Source organism: Sinocyclocheilus grahami, unplaced genomic scaffold (genome assembly GCF_001515645.1).
Source record: "Sinocyclocheilus grahami isolate Dianchi unplaced genomic scaffold, SAMN03320097.WGS_v1.1 scaffold96.1, whole genome shotgun sequence".
Lineage (NCBI taxonomy): Eukaryota > Metazoa > Chordata > Actinopteri > Cypriniformes > Cyprinidae > Sinocyclocheilus > Sinocyclocheilus grahami.
The window spans coordinates 1,344,315-1,359,538 of NW_015505275.1; the positions used below are offsets into that span (position 1 = coordinate 1,344,315).

Below are 15,224 nucleotides of genomic sequence, written 5' to 3' on the forward strand. Positions count from 1 at the left end.
AAAACAAAACTGAAAAGGACAAAAATGTCCAAAAGGTCGCACAAGGGTTAATCACATCCAAAAAACAAGTTTTTGTTTACATAATATATGTGTGTGTAGTGTGTATATTTATTATGTGTATATATAAAGACACACACATACAGCATATATTTTGAAAATATTTACTTGTATTTACGTGTATATATTTATATTCATATAAATTATATAATATATAAATATATTTAAAGGGGTCATATGATGCGATTTCCAGTTTTCCTTTCTATTTGGAGTGTTACAAGCTGATTGTGCATAGCCAAGATCCCTGAAGTTGCAAAGACTAAAGTCTCTAAACCAAAGAGATATTCTTTATCAAAGTTAAGACTCTGCCACGCCCCCCTAAAACGGCTCGTTCTAACATGCCCCCACATATCTACCTCACTATGTGGAAATATTTGCATAATGCCGCCCAAATGTGCATGCAAAGAAAGAATGCGTGGTTTCAGTAACCGCAGTTAGTGTTGATGCAGCATGTCAGGGAGACGCTGTGTGTTTCTAGGAGAAAGCAAAAGCACTTTATTTGGCCTTCCGAAAGTAGATGCATTTAGGAATCTTTAAGATCATTTACAACAGAACAGCAATGCATTTTATGGACGACCGTTTCGTGAACCTAGGAGAGGAGGTAATTCTGACTTTGCTATGACAATCTGGCGCTTCTGAATCAGCTTCTGTTTTGTTATTAGTTTAAGTATTTGCTATTGACTGTTCAAATGCGGAGTTTTGCGCATCGTGTGTGTGTGTGTGTTTGTGTGTGCGTGCGTGCGCGAGTGAGTGAGAGAGAGAGAGCGGTGTGTGTGTGTGTGCGAGAGAGAGAGAGAGAGAGAGAGAGGGGGGGAGAGAGAGAGAGAGAGCGAGACACATCACAGTGGAGTCAGCTGTCTTAACCGTGGCTTGTGTACTGCAAACACATACCAGCTTCATCACTGTGTCTGTCACGCGACTCTGTTCCCCTTTCGGGCTCTGTCTTTACATTTATTTTGAAAGATGAAGCTCGTGATTATGGTAAGGGGCGTTACATTTCCCGACGAGTGCTTGCGGTGTTCGGCCAATCACAATGCACTGGGTCATCTGGCCAATCAGAGGAAGGACTTTGTAGAAAACTAAACGTTTGAGAGTGGCGGGGCATAGAGGACCTACAATAATGTACAGTATTTGAAAAATAATGTGTTTTTTGAACATTAAAGCATGTCAACAGCATGTCAAGTCATTACTATTAAACTGTGCGGGAATATTTAGATCGGGTGGCGTCTGGTTATTTGTTAATCTAGCCACTGTGCTAAATAAAAACCTAGGATTGTTTTGGTTATTTTCTATGAGTTTGTGGATATGCTCGGCGCTGGCAGCTTTTAGAGCCTGTCTATAGCTGGACATACTGTTTTTCCACGCAATTCTAAAAACTTCCAAGTTAGTTTTTCTCCATTTGCGCTCAAGAATACGAGTTTTTTTCTTGAGAGAATGGGTATTACTGTTGTACTATGGTACAGTACATTTTTCTCTAACCTTTTTCAATTTGATGGGGGCAACAGCTTCTAATGTATTAGAGAAGATAGTGCCCATGTTGCTAGTTATTTCGTCTAGTTCATGTGTACTTATTGGTACACAGAGCAGTTGAGATAAATCAGGCAGGTTATTTGTGAATCTGTCTTTGGTGGCTGGAACAATAGTTCTGCCCGGACGATAACGCGGAGCCATATAGTTAATATCAGTAATACGCAGCATGCACGATACAAGGAAATGGTCAGTAACATCATCACTTTGAGGTACGATATCTATATCAGTAAGATCAATTCCATGCGACCAAATACTTATTTTACCAAGGAATTTACCAATTAATTCTTTAAAAATCCCACAATGTGATTTTCTGGATTTTTTTTTCTCATTTTGTCTCTCATAGTTGAGGTATACCTATGATGAAAATTACAGGCATCTCTCATCTTTTTAAGTGGGAGAACTTGCACAATTGGTGGCTGACTAAATACTTTTTTGCCCCACTGTATATACATGCATGTGTGTGTATTTATATATATATACATAATAAATATACACACTACACACATATTATGTAAACAAAAACTTTTTTGGATGCGATTGAATTGCGATTAATCATTTGACAGCACTAACATACATATAAATAATATATATAATGTGTGTGTTACAAAAATAATGTTAATTTTTATTTACCTAATAAACTTGACTCTATTTTAAATAAATAATTTTACTGAACAGTTTAAACCAAATTCATAGTCATGGCCAGTTACATACTTTTTCAGCATATTTGATTGTTATCATGAACTGCACCAAACTATGACCAAATTTCGAATTTCAAGACGTATTGCAATATTTCGTAAAGAATCGTAATTGAATAACAATATCGCAGATTCTTCAGAGTTGGATGCCATTGTTAGTGTTTTGAGTATTGTCATGTTATTTTTTTGCAGGTGGGAGGTTCTGTGGGCCGGCAAGCCCAACAAAGCTCTGACCCCTCAAGCTCGCCAGTTCTCCCCCAGCATCAAGCAGATAAATTTTGCCACCAACCTGCTGCGTCTGGAAGTGAACAGCTCTCTTTTGGAATACTACACAGAGCTGGATGCTGTGATCCTGCGAGGCGTTCGGGAAAGACCCATTCTGGCCCTCTATAAGATCCCTGTCATCGATATCAATGATCTGAGTGACAGTGAAGAAGAGATCAGTGAAGCAGGAGGCCTCTGCTGCAGGTCGGGTGGAGAAAACAGGCACAATCTGGGGAACGGCTACTTTGATAGGCTTCCTTATGAGGTTAGCATTGGAAACTCTCACTGTAATTACTAATGATGCCTGTCAGTTTTGGAATGTTTAGGAACATGTAGTTTGTGCCATCAGTGTGTTTAATAAATAGTACGTATGCCAAGTAACAGAGATTGTTTTCAAGAACTGTTGATAACAACACATGTTGGACCACAGAGTGTTGAAATCTTCTACGTACCAGACACATATTGAAAAGAAATAGTTGAGATGTGGTCTAGTTCATCAAGCCCTGACTTGTGTGGTTGCAATAGGTCATTTTCAGATAATTAGAGACCATTTTATTGTAATTTAAAAATACCTTTCGCATTCGTAATCCCTTATTACCTCCACACAGCTCAGATCTCCTGTCCAAACCACTGCCAACCTCACAGTCTCGTTACAGCAAAAACGAAACATAATCAGGCCATTATCTGCTAACTGATATCCAGCATCACACTCATACTATTGTTCACTTTTCAAACAGTGCACGTAGCAAAAACATAATCAGTTCCTCCACAAAACGTCTTGAGAGTAATCTTAGTATCTCTGTCTTTGCAAGAAACTGTTTTGATGCACAAGAAGAATATTTAGCATGCTGTGTTTTGGTCTGAAAGTCACTGTTTGTTTGTGTCACTGTAGCTTATCCAGCTGATCGTGAGTCACCTGCCGGTTCCGGACCTGTGCCGATTGGCTCAGAGCTGCAAGCTTTTTCACAAACACTGCTGTGACCCCTTGCAGTACATTCAGCTCAGCCTGCAGCCGTACTGGGCCCGGCTCACAGACGCCTCTCTGAGCCACCTGCTGAGCCGCTGCACCCTCCTGCAGAGACTAAACATGTCCTGGACGGGCAACCGTGGAGCCGTGACGGCCGCTGGTTTCTGCAGGTAATGGCAAGAGTCTCTGATCCAGATATTTAAAATATTTGATCTACCAAATGGATGGTAATATTTGCTCCATCTCTGTCTTTTTTCCTCAAGCTTTATGAAGGCCTGTGGGGTGAGTCTGGTGTGTTTGGAGCTGTCGTGCTGTCATTTCCTGAATGAAGCATGTTTAGAAGTGATCGCCCAGACGTGTCCGTGCCTCCAGGAGCTCAATTTGGCTTCCTGTGACCGTCTGCAACCTCAGGCCTTCAATCACATCGCCAAACTCACTAATCTACGCAGGCTCGTGCTGTACCGCACCAAAGTTGAGGTTAGAGCAAGACTGAGAAAATGCCTGATTTTCTCGAGTAAAACCATCTGGGGTGCACTTAATTATATGATGCTATGAATTTTATGTATTTTTAATTTGTAATTTAATTTGATTTGAATTTGCTAATTTTCAAGTAATACATTTTAAAGTAGTTTTTGCAGTTTCATAGTAAATAGCAGAATCTATGATGCAAACATTCAAATATGAGACAAATTCAAATTCTGCTGTAAAGCAGCATATAAATCAGCTCAAATCAGTTCAGTGTTAATTTATTTCAGTTTAGTAATCAATCACTTATTCAGTTAATCAATTATGAAACAAGTTCAATTCAGCAGTGGACCTTAGCCAGGTTTGATGGCATATTGAATTTAGCGTATATGAAAATGAGGCTGTGAGGAATAGACTTAAAGGTGTCATAGGACATTGCTAAAAAGAACATTTGGTGTAATGCAATCAATGTGTTTATGCGGTTTAAGGTTCAAAAAACATTATTTTCCACATACTGTACATTATTGTTGCTCCTCTATGCCCCGCCTTTCTGTAACGTGTCGATTTTTACAAAGCTCATCGTTCTGAAAAGTGAGGTGTGCTCTGATTGGCCAGCTATCTAGTGCGTTGTGATTAGCTGAATACCTCAACCTGGTGACGGAAATGTTACGCCCCTTAACATATTGTGATGCATTGTCCCGGAGTGACGAGACAAAACCAATAAAACCCATTACAAACGAGGCATTCGTTGCATCCAGTGGGGACATAATTATGGATTATAATGACGTGTACTGTCTTTTTTTACGCGTTGCGTTACGTATCGCGCAGCGTAAACATAAAACCATGTCTGCATTTGTGATCGGAGAAACGACAAACAACAAGCGCTACTCTACACTGCTCAAAACTCACGTTTGAATCGTCAGTGGCAAATTCTTTAATATGAAAACGTACTTACAGGCTGTCAGTCAGAAGCGCTAGACTGTCCTTGCAAAGTTGGAATTGCCCCACTTTATAGAAACAGCCTTTGTGCACAGCATGGTAGGCTACTCTCCCAGGTTCAGGAAGCAGCCCTCTGTAAAATGCGCTGCACACATCTGAATATTTGGGTTGAACTGTTCTGGAACAGTGTTGTAAATACAACTTAACCACTGATTTCTCATTGTGTCCTCTTTTGGAAGACCAAACAAAGTAGTTTTGCTTTCACAACGAGCCATTGTGAGGAACAGCCAATCACAACCGTTTATTTTCCTGCAGCAGTACAACACACAAGAAAGTCTATTTTTTGTAATGAAAGAGTGGGTGCGACCATGTTTAAGTTAGTTAAATGTGCAAGGCTTCCAGAGTTAGTCATTTCTGGTAATCTTAGCTGTACAAAACCAGTCTGTTTAGCTGCTTTATATTGTGAAATGGTACCGGTATTATCATATTCATCAACACATCATATTTAGTCCATTTTGTGTTATTGTAGATTTTTTACCTGTAACGGTTAAAGTCTTGCAGAAAAATAGCTTACATCCTCTTTAAAAAAATAAGGTGTATATTATGAATTTATTCTCAGAATTTAATGACTTTTACTTTGACTTTAATCTTGCTATTGGACTGAATTTTCTAAACGTGGGTGCGACCATGTTTAAGTTAGTTAAATGTGCAAGGCTTCCAGAGTTAGTCATTTCTGGTAATCTTCGCTGTACAAAACCAGTCTGTTTAGCTGCTTTATATTGTGAAATGGTACCGGTATTATCATATTCATCAACACATCATATTTAGTCCATTTTGTGTTATTGTAGATTTTTACCTGTAACGGTTAAAGTCTTGCAGAAAAATAGCTTACATCTACGTATCGCGCAGCGTAAACATAAAACCATGTCTGCATTTGTGATCGGAGAAACGACAAACAACAAGCGCTACTCTACACTGCTCAAAACTCACGTTTGAATCGTCAGTGGCAAATTCTTTAATATGAAAACGTACTTACAGGCTGTCAGTCAGAAGCGCTAGACTGTCCTTGCAAAGTTGGAATTGCCCCACTTTATAGAAACAGCCTTTGTGCACAGCATGGTAGGCTACTCTCCCAGGTTCAGGAAGCAGCCCTCTGTAAAATGCGCTGCACACATCTGAATATTTGGGTTGAACTGTTCTGGAACAGTGTTGTAAATACAACTTAACCACTGATTTCTCATTGTGTCCTCTTTTGGAAGACCAAACAAAGTAGTTTTGCTTTCACAACGAGCCATTGTGAGGAACAGCCAATCACAACCGTTTATTTTCCTGCAGCAGTACAACACACAAGAAAACGGAAACCCTTCTCAGTTCCATACAGATTAGATGAGCATTGTGGTTTTTATACTTCATTACTTGTGTAATATCTGGATTGTGTGATGTTCACTGTATTTCCTGCATCACATCTTTATGACTGTATCCATGATTAAAACAAAAGATTTGGATGGGGATAATGAAGGTTTTTTAACATCAAAGCTGAAATTGCTAATTACTGATCCATGAAATTTTGTGTTGCCCCAAAAGTTGTGTGCTTTATCGTGCATCACTTTTGTTTATTGTTTATACTACATCATTAAAAAAGCACGTTGTCTTGGGAGTTGAAGAAGAAAACATGCTTATGCCAGCCTATTTTAAACTGTTATAGTTACCTGTCCTTCTAATTGTATAACATCGGGCCGTGTAAGTCTGGCATACTGGCATTACCACCTTTAAATCAGTTCTACATGCTGGTACAGGCCCAAGTGTGCCACTTATCTAGAGTCGTCCCGTCCCTCTGTGTGTGGTTGACTGTGAATCAGCATTTGTAGTTGTATTGGTGTCTCTTCCAACAGATATAATGTTTCTGTAGTGATGGCGACTGCACGTAAACATACACAGCAGACTGTGTCTGTAGCAAACCCACCTTTCTGTCATCATCACTGTAAATGAAATGTCTTCTAGGGAACCTAATGGTGTAAATAACTATGGAAATATACACGAAACGAACTCAAAGAGAACTATCAAACTTCAGGTGGTTGAGTTTAATTTCATGTGACTATATTTTTAAAAAACCAACACAATAATGAAAACAATGGCTGTATTTTCTTAGTGGTGCTCTCATGACACTTCAGCTTTTAAAATCAAAACAAACCCATTTTTTTCTGTGAAACATCATATCACTCTATCTCCGATGTGAGTGTCAGCCATGTGTGCCAGACTGTGAGGTCATATAATAGTTTTATTTTGACACATCTATTTAGAAGAATATTGAATAGCGGAGTTAAATATGTTGTCATCTTTGATTTGTGATATCAAATGTACGTTCGTTCGTCTCATTTTGACTCCACTGGCATCTGAATAGAATGTTATGTTATTCTCTCATTAGTGTTATGTGTTAATCATCACTGTTTTCTCCATTTTATTTATTTTTCCATGCAGCAATCAGCCATATTGAGCATCCTCACATTCTGCCCAGAGCTCAAGCACCTGAACCTGGGAAGCTGTGTCATGGTGAGTCCACTGGTCAGTTGAACTGATATGTAGTTGGTTTGTGCCTTAATCCCAGTTCACAGATTATAATGGTATTTATTACAAACAATGGTCAGCATAAAAAAGGCTTTAGAAAGTAATGTTTTAGCATTATGAGAATAAAGTCTATTTTTTGTAATGAAAGCGTGGGTGCGACCATGTTTAAGTTAGTTAAATGTGCAAGGCTTCCAGAGTTAGTCATTTCTGGTAATCTTCGCTGTACAAAACCAGTCTGTTTAGCTGCTTTATATTGTGAAATGGTACCGGTATTATCATATTCATCAACACATCATATTTAGTCCATTTTGTGTTATTGTAGATTTTTACCTGTAACGGTTAAAGTCTTGCAGAAAAATAGCTTACATCCTCTTTAAAAAAATAAGGTGTATATTATGAATTTATTCTCAGAATTTAATGACTTTTACTTTGACTTTAATCTTGCTATTGGACTGAATTTTCTAAATATTATTGGTAACACTTTAGTATAGGGACCAGTTCTCACTATTAACTATAGTTGTTTATTAGCATGCCTACTATTATTATATTGGCTGTTTATTAGTACGTATAAAGCACCTATTCTGTATGACCATATTCTATATCCCTAATACTAGGGCTGTGCAATTAATCGCATGCGATTGTCATGCGCATCTCGTCAGTAAAGCCGGTTCTGTGATTAGTAGTAAATCTCCATCACCTGCTTCACCTGCAGATGGAGCGGCATTTAATAAACAGAGCTGTAGTTCACTGACAAGCTAGGCAATATCGCGTTCATAATCGAATGCGATTCATCTGCGATTGAGATTATGAGTGGCTCTGTGTAGTAAATGCCACTTCATCTGAAAGCAGGTGATAGAGATTTACTACTAATCACGGAACCGGCTTTACTGATGAGATGCGCATGACAATCGCATGCGATTAATTGCACAGCCCTACCTAATACTACCCAAGACCTAAACTTAACAACTACCTTACTAACTATTCATTAGCAGCAAATTAGGAGTTTATGGAGGATAAAGTCATTGTTTTTTAAATCTTTTAAATTTTAAAATAAATTTTTTTATTTGTTTTAATATTTTAATATGGCACTAAAATGCTATTGTCGCATTCTATAAATACTTGCATGTACCGTATTTAAGATTAGGTTTAGTGTCTCAAAAGAATAATAATAATAATAATAATAATATATTGAAAATAGTGTATTAAAAGGGACTCGAATGGTATACTATTTTAATTTTAAAGTGGGCATCCATGCATGTTTATTGGGATATTATTGCCCATAACCCCTGATACACAAGATTAGTTGCATCAGAATGCAATTTTATGATGTTATACACTCTGAAAAATAAAGGTTCCTAAAGAGGGTTTTCGCAACATGCCCTTGAAGAACCATTTTAAGTTCCCTAAAGAACCTTTCAGTAAAATTTCTCATTTTTCTTTTTTTAAAAATCGAAGAAATCTTTTTCAATTTCAATTATTTTATTTTTTTTCCATTCCAAAGTGGCCTAATTAATTAGAATTTGCCCTACTTTTTGTATTTGAGATGAGGTTTGCAAATCGTTATGTTCCTTTTCAGCTACAGGAACATTGGCTGCTCATAGAATAGCTTCGAGACAGTTATCAATAAGTGCTTCACTGTAGCTACATGGTGATTTCATCACAGATTGAGGACTATGATGTAGTGGCGAGCATGTTGAGCGCACGCTGCCGTTCTCTACGCTCCCTCGACCTGTGGCGCTGCAGGAACCTAAGCGAGCACGGTCTGGCAGAGCTGGTTTTGGGCTGCAGGCTCCTGGAAGAGCTGGACCTGGGTTGGTGCTCCACGCTTCAGAGCAGCTCCGGCTGCTTCCAGCACTTGGCCCGCAGTTTGCCCCGCCTACGCAAGCTCTTCCTCACCGCCAACCGCACCGTGTGTGACTCTGACCTGGAGGAGCTGGCCGCTAACTGCAGCGCTCTGGAGCACCTTGATATACTGGGTGAGATGAGTGTTTTTATTTCAAATGCGCTAAGATTTAAGGATTCAAACCAGCATCTCTTTCTTCTGTGAAAGATTTGTTTTTTCCTGCAGAATGAAATCAGAATGAAAAACAAAACAATTCTTGAATATACATGATCATTTTAAAGTTTGGGGTTGATTTTATTTTTATTTTTTTTAATTCTCTTATGCTCACCAAGGCTGAATTTATTTGATCAAATATACAGTAAAAAGAGGGAAATTGTGAAATAATATTACAATTTGAAATGAATGTTTTCTGTTTTAATATATTTAAAAATGTCATTTATTCCTGTGATGACAGCTGAATTTTAATCAGCCATTACTCCAGTCTTCAGTGTCACATGGTCCTTCAGAAATCATTCTAATATGCTGATTTGGTGCTCAAGAAACATTTCTTATTTGTATAAATGTTGAAAACAGTTTTTGTGGCATTGTGATTTTTCTGGATTCTTTTATGAATGGAAAGTTCAAAATAACAGCATTTGTCTGAAATCAAAATATTTGTAACATTAAACTGTCACTTTTAATCAATTTAATGTATCCTTGCAGAAAAAAGTAATACTTTCTTTAAAAAAAAAAACTAATAAATGATGACAGAATGTTTGTTTTTAGGTGAACTATCCCTGTAACTCTTTTCGTTGTTGTTTTTCAGGCACACGGATGGTGAGCTCTGCCTCTCTGAGGAAGTTACTGCAGTGTTGTCCTCAGCTAAAGCTGTTGGACGTGTCCTTCTGCTCACAGGTCGACTCTCGCTTGGTCCAGGAGCTCAGTGGCCTTTTCCCGAATGTGTCCATCAAGAAGAGTTTCACTCAGTAAAACTCGCTGGGTCCTGAGCAGGAGCAGCTTTACGGGACGGTCTTAAAGACCCCGGGGAGAAGGGTGGCGCATGGTGCTGTGAACTTGCTGCCTTGAACTGCACGGAGCTGTGAACTGCCGGTTTGAAGATGTTATAGATGTTTCATTCGCTCTCAGCTTGAATGGTCTCACTATGTATTGAATCTCACACATTTCATCAGACCTCAGTTTTTGATCTTAATCTCAGGGTTTTATTTTTGTCTTCAGAGAGAGACGTTTGTTGTTTGCTGTACTTCAGCCAAATGGTTTTGTTTTAAACGTACTTATTCAAGTGTTTCAGTGCCAATGTTTTATTTGCTTTGTTAAATGTTGTCAAATCAATGTTAAATATTGTGAAATAGTGTACTATGATTATTTATTGATTGATTATAAATTCAGGGCCACATTGACTTGAATTGTGGGCACAGAAATCTTTTGTGGCAATACCTTGTTTGTGTGAAACTTTGCCCATATCTCCTGTCAATCCTGTTATGCACATGTATATACACAATAGGGCAAATACCAAAATATAAGCTTTTTTCCTCTATTGCAAAACTTGACGTTTCCTTTTACACATGCGCATGCTAACCGGTAGATGACATATCCTTGTGCCTTAGTTTTAAAGAGAGAAGTGCTTTGTTTGTTTGCTGGTCGTCTATATTGTGGTATGCTAAATTGTGATTTGCCAAAATCACCCTAAACCAAAGGGGTTTTGCTTTTTTCTTAATACACTTTCATTTTGAAAAAAAAAAACAGATGGCAATGTACTGTATTTTCTTTAAATGTGTACAATTAAAGTAAAATCAAGGATAAATTGTTTAGTGCTTTTGGTAAAAGTTTTTTTAAATGCAATTTTGTTTTTTGTTAAAAAAAAAAAAAAGGTTTTCAATTTGACTTGCCTGTGCTTTACTAGCAGTATAATAATCACACCCTGTAAACAAACTCTACAGTTAATTCGAAGCAACCTAACGCTAAATAGATTGTATTTATGTTCAATTGTACAGTAGCTACAGTGAATTTCTTGTCATTTTGGATATTGTAACAGATGGCAATGTACTGTATTTTCTTTAAATGTGTACAATTAAAGTAAAATCAAGGATAAATTGTTTAGTGCTTTTGGTAAAAGTTTTTTTAAATGCAATTTTGTTTTTTGTTTAAAAAAAAAAAAGGTTTTCAATTTGACTTGCCTGTGCTTTACTAGCAGTATAATAATCACACCCTGTAAACAAACTCTACAGTTAATTCGAAGCAACCTAACGCTAAATAGATTGTATTTATGTTCAATTGTACAGTAGCTACAGTGAATTTCTTGTCATTTTGGATATTGTATTAAATTTGTGCTGTTTGGAAGCAGGAGGATTTTAGCATCACGTCAGATCTGAGAGTGACAGTCGAGGTCTTGGTTCAATAAAGTGAGGCTTAATATTTTGTGGTTTTGTCTTTTTTTGTGATTGTAAGATTATAATAGAATTTATATTATTACTAGTGCTAAATCACACAGATTATGTTTGGCATGTAGTTGATCTATATTATCTCCACCAGTGAGATTCAATAATTTGGTCAAACTGAAAGTCAAAAACTTCCCTAGTCTTAATCCCTCTGAGTTTAAGGGCTTATTAATATTGCATCTGGCAGTGACAGTCTCATCGGACTAACAGTGATGTAATGAATTGTTTATGTCTACTTTAATGATGGACTGAGGAGCTCTAATGTGCCCTGAGGACCTGGAGGGATGCAGTTAATTAGATGAAACGATTTCTTGATTTCTATACAACTATTGCTAGTCAGTACACGCAGAAAACTGTCATTACATCCCTGTAAAAAGATCAACAGTACAAAGCTGTCTGCCTCTGCTTATGGACCCTGTAATTTAGAAGTGGCACTGCACTCCTGCTACAATGGTTTCAGCATCGATATGCGTTTGACCTTTTCTCTGTTTCATATAACTTTTGTAACAGAATCTAGTTTTCAGGAAACTTATTAACACCTCACATATGCATACGTTTCCTGACATAAACAAAAGCAAGTCTAAAAATGTAACATCATTTTGCAGTTAATTTTAACCTTGCCTATATTGTTTTCCAGAACATGAACACCATAAAAAAAATTAGCTAATATAAATAGATTTTGATGCACTTTTCTAAGCCTAATCAAATTTTAAATGGGTTTTGTTAAAAATGCAACATACTACAGGTTGTGCTCGACATGTCTATATTCATATATTCTTTATACAATTATATAAATAAGATCATTAAAATTCAATATATAGTCATTAACTGATTTGGAATAAACATTCTTTAGAAACAAGAGCTTCCATGCGCAAGCTAAACATAACTTGAAATATATAAATATATATTTTTGTGTGGGGGGGGTATGCAGTTAAAAGATAAGCTGGTGGACATTTAAAATATTATTTCCAAAATACAATCGCCAATGTTCGTGTCTCAGCAAACCATAGTTCAGAAAGAAATTAAAAGTTATAATTTTCAAACGCTTTTCGTATTTACAGCTAAAGTATGTTTTTGGGTGGAAATCAGGAGCAATTGTGATTCATTTATGATCCATGGTGTGTAACATAAACTGTGCAAATGAACATGGCAGCATGTTTAAATCAGAGAGCGCTGAAGAAACCCCCGGAATGCTGAGGTACAAATCGCCATGTGCTGCTGTTGTTACGTTTAATCATTGTTGCTTTGGTGTCCTAGAATAAACCCTCACTAGATGGCACTACAGGATAAGGATGATCGTTTTACACATTCAGGGTATTATAGTCAATTCTTGTCTTAAAACGTCTTGTTTTCCCAATATGGAGAAAATTGCATCACTTTGAAACTTTTTAAACTAGTAGTTGTAATTTATCTCTGAATGGTTAAAGCACTGGGATTTGCACGATTGACTATTGCCTATTTCAAACCTTCCAAGCAAGCAAGCACCACGAAAACCATAAGAGCAACTCCAAAAATTAAATTCAGCTCATGACGAAATTATGATAGCTATTACGAAGACAACGCAATGTTTCATATAATAAGCAAATTTATTTTATGGTTTGTTGTTGTCAAAATTATATTAAAATTGGAATGATTTCAAACTGATTGATTGCAAACAATAGCAAAAATAAAAACACGCGAAGTAAATTAATGCCATAAAAGAAGGCCTATATTGAGGCCCACGTTTTGATGCCACAAACTAAGCGACACCCTAAATAATAGTGCCTCATCTGTAACTGGGTCTTTACTAAATCTACGAAATTGAAATCGAACTAGTTTAGATATTCTAAACACTGGCCGTACATTTTTATACTGCCTTTACCACAAAAACCAGCGCGCTGTGTTAAACGCATAAAAGACAGGAAAGCTTCAGCAACACATCTCAGCGACAAGTGCTCAGGGTACAGCTATATCTTGTTTTTATTTTTCTATTTCAGGGAAAATAAACAAAACTTATCTGTTTGCATATGTTGTGGCTTACAAATTTCACGCTCTCCGTTTCTTTTGAGATTGCGCTGACATATCAAATCATTTGAACGTGTGCAGTTTTGTGAATTCTTTCACATTTAAAAATTTCGTTTAAAAACTTGACCGAGACGTCAATAAATATAAGCTTCATCCGCATTTTATTTCTTTTTTTTACACCCGACGACATAAAATGTCAGGTTTGATTCTTCGATTTAGGAAAAAAAAAACATATACTACAAAATCCGATTTCTATCACAACCTCTGCGCATTTTATTATACCCACAAAATCATCCAGTTCAACGTTTGATGGAGTCTTTCTGACAGAGTAAATAAAACAACAAATAAATAGCTCCACAGTATTTGTAGAATTACATGACAGTTTGATCAATTAGCCTAATCTATGTAAATGTTTCTTTTGAAAAACAAAAAAAGTAGAACGATAATAACAGACTTCCCTAGAATTTCTGTGGAATAGATTTACACCAAAATATGAATTAAAATATAAGCAAAATAATACAATAAGAAAATAATAATAATAATAATTTCTGATGTATTTACACATAGTGACGTATAGCAAGCCCCTGGGAGAAATCTTCCCGTTTTTCCAATCTTCCAGTGTTTACATTTTCAGTAAATCATCACTGCATTGTGTCCCTATAAATGCGAACCGGAATCAACACAGTGAAGAACTATAAAGCACACAAAAAAAAGAACAAAACCAGTTAAATCTTAAGTCCAAGTATCATTTTACAGTATACCTCCGATGCTGGGTAAACGTGGAGAATATTTAATAATAATAATAATAATAATAGTGCCCGTGAAATTGATATGCTTGATAAATGAAGGAAATATAAAATACACAAAAACGCTTTGTCATGAAACAATGAAGAATCGTTTGACTTCAAATGAAAATATTGCAGGTCACATCCCTTGCTTTTCCCATTCTCCACGATACTGTGTAAATAATCTCTATTTCAAAATAATTCAAAAAGACATTCAAATGTTTGAGATATATAATATTGAATTCGTTGGGTAGAAAATAGTGCTAACATTGTTGGAGACTGAACATTGTTTACTATACATAAACATATAGTAAAGTCAGCTCACAATTTATATATAAAAAAAAAAAAAAGCAGCTGAATGTGGGTTAAAGAGCAACTGACTTCCGCATGAGATAGCAAGCAATATTCGGCTAAATGACTATAAATATAAAGGCAAAATATACCAAGACTCTAATGTTAAGGAAATAAGACAAAAATAAATTAAACAAAAAGCTCTAAAATCTTTTCCAAATTCAAAATAATACGAAAAAGTGCTCAAGTGAGAGAATAATGTAGCTATGTCCTTTAAAAATTATACAATATTTACAGCACTGTGTGGAGTCCTGTGAAACAACTGTATTTTATGGTAATATGACTAGATCGAAGGAAATGCCAGGTTTCTATCACTAGCCCTTC

General features: G+C 36.6%; 1 protein-coding gene across 1 annotated transcript in view; it reads left to right on the forward strand.

Moving 5' to 3' along the window:
- LOC107587770 (F-box/LRR-repeat protein 4-like) overlaps window positions 1-11,338 on the forward strand; it is an 18,248-nt gene extending 6,910 nt beyond the window's left edge. Inside the window, exons 3-8 of the mRNA XM_016275675.1 lie at window positions 2,475-2,811; window positions 3,439-3,683; window positions 3,777-3,990; window positions 7,396-7,467; window positions 9,146-9,458; window positions 10,131-11,338. Of these exons, the coding sequence (XP_016131161.1) occupies window positions 2,475-2,811; window positions 3,439-3,683; window positions 3,777-3,990; window positions 7,396-7,467; window positions 9,146-9,458; window positions 10,131-10,294 (1,345 nt within the window). The 3' untranslated portion in view covers window positions 10,295-11,338. The remainder of the gene's footprint in view (window positions 1-2,474; window positions 2,812-3,438; window positions 3,684-3,776; window positions 3,991-7,395; window positions 7,468-9,145; window positions 9,459-10,130) is intronic.
- The last annotated feature ends 3,886 nt before the right edge of the window (window positions 11,339-15,224 follow it).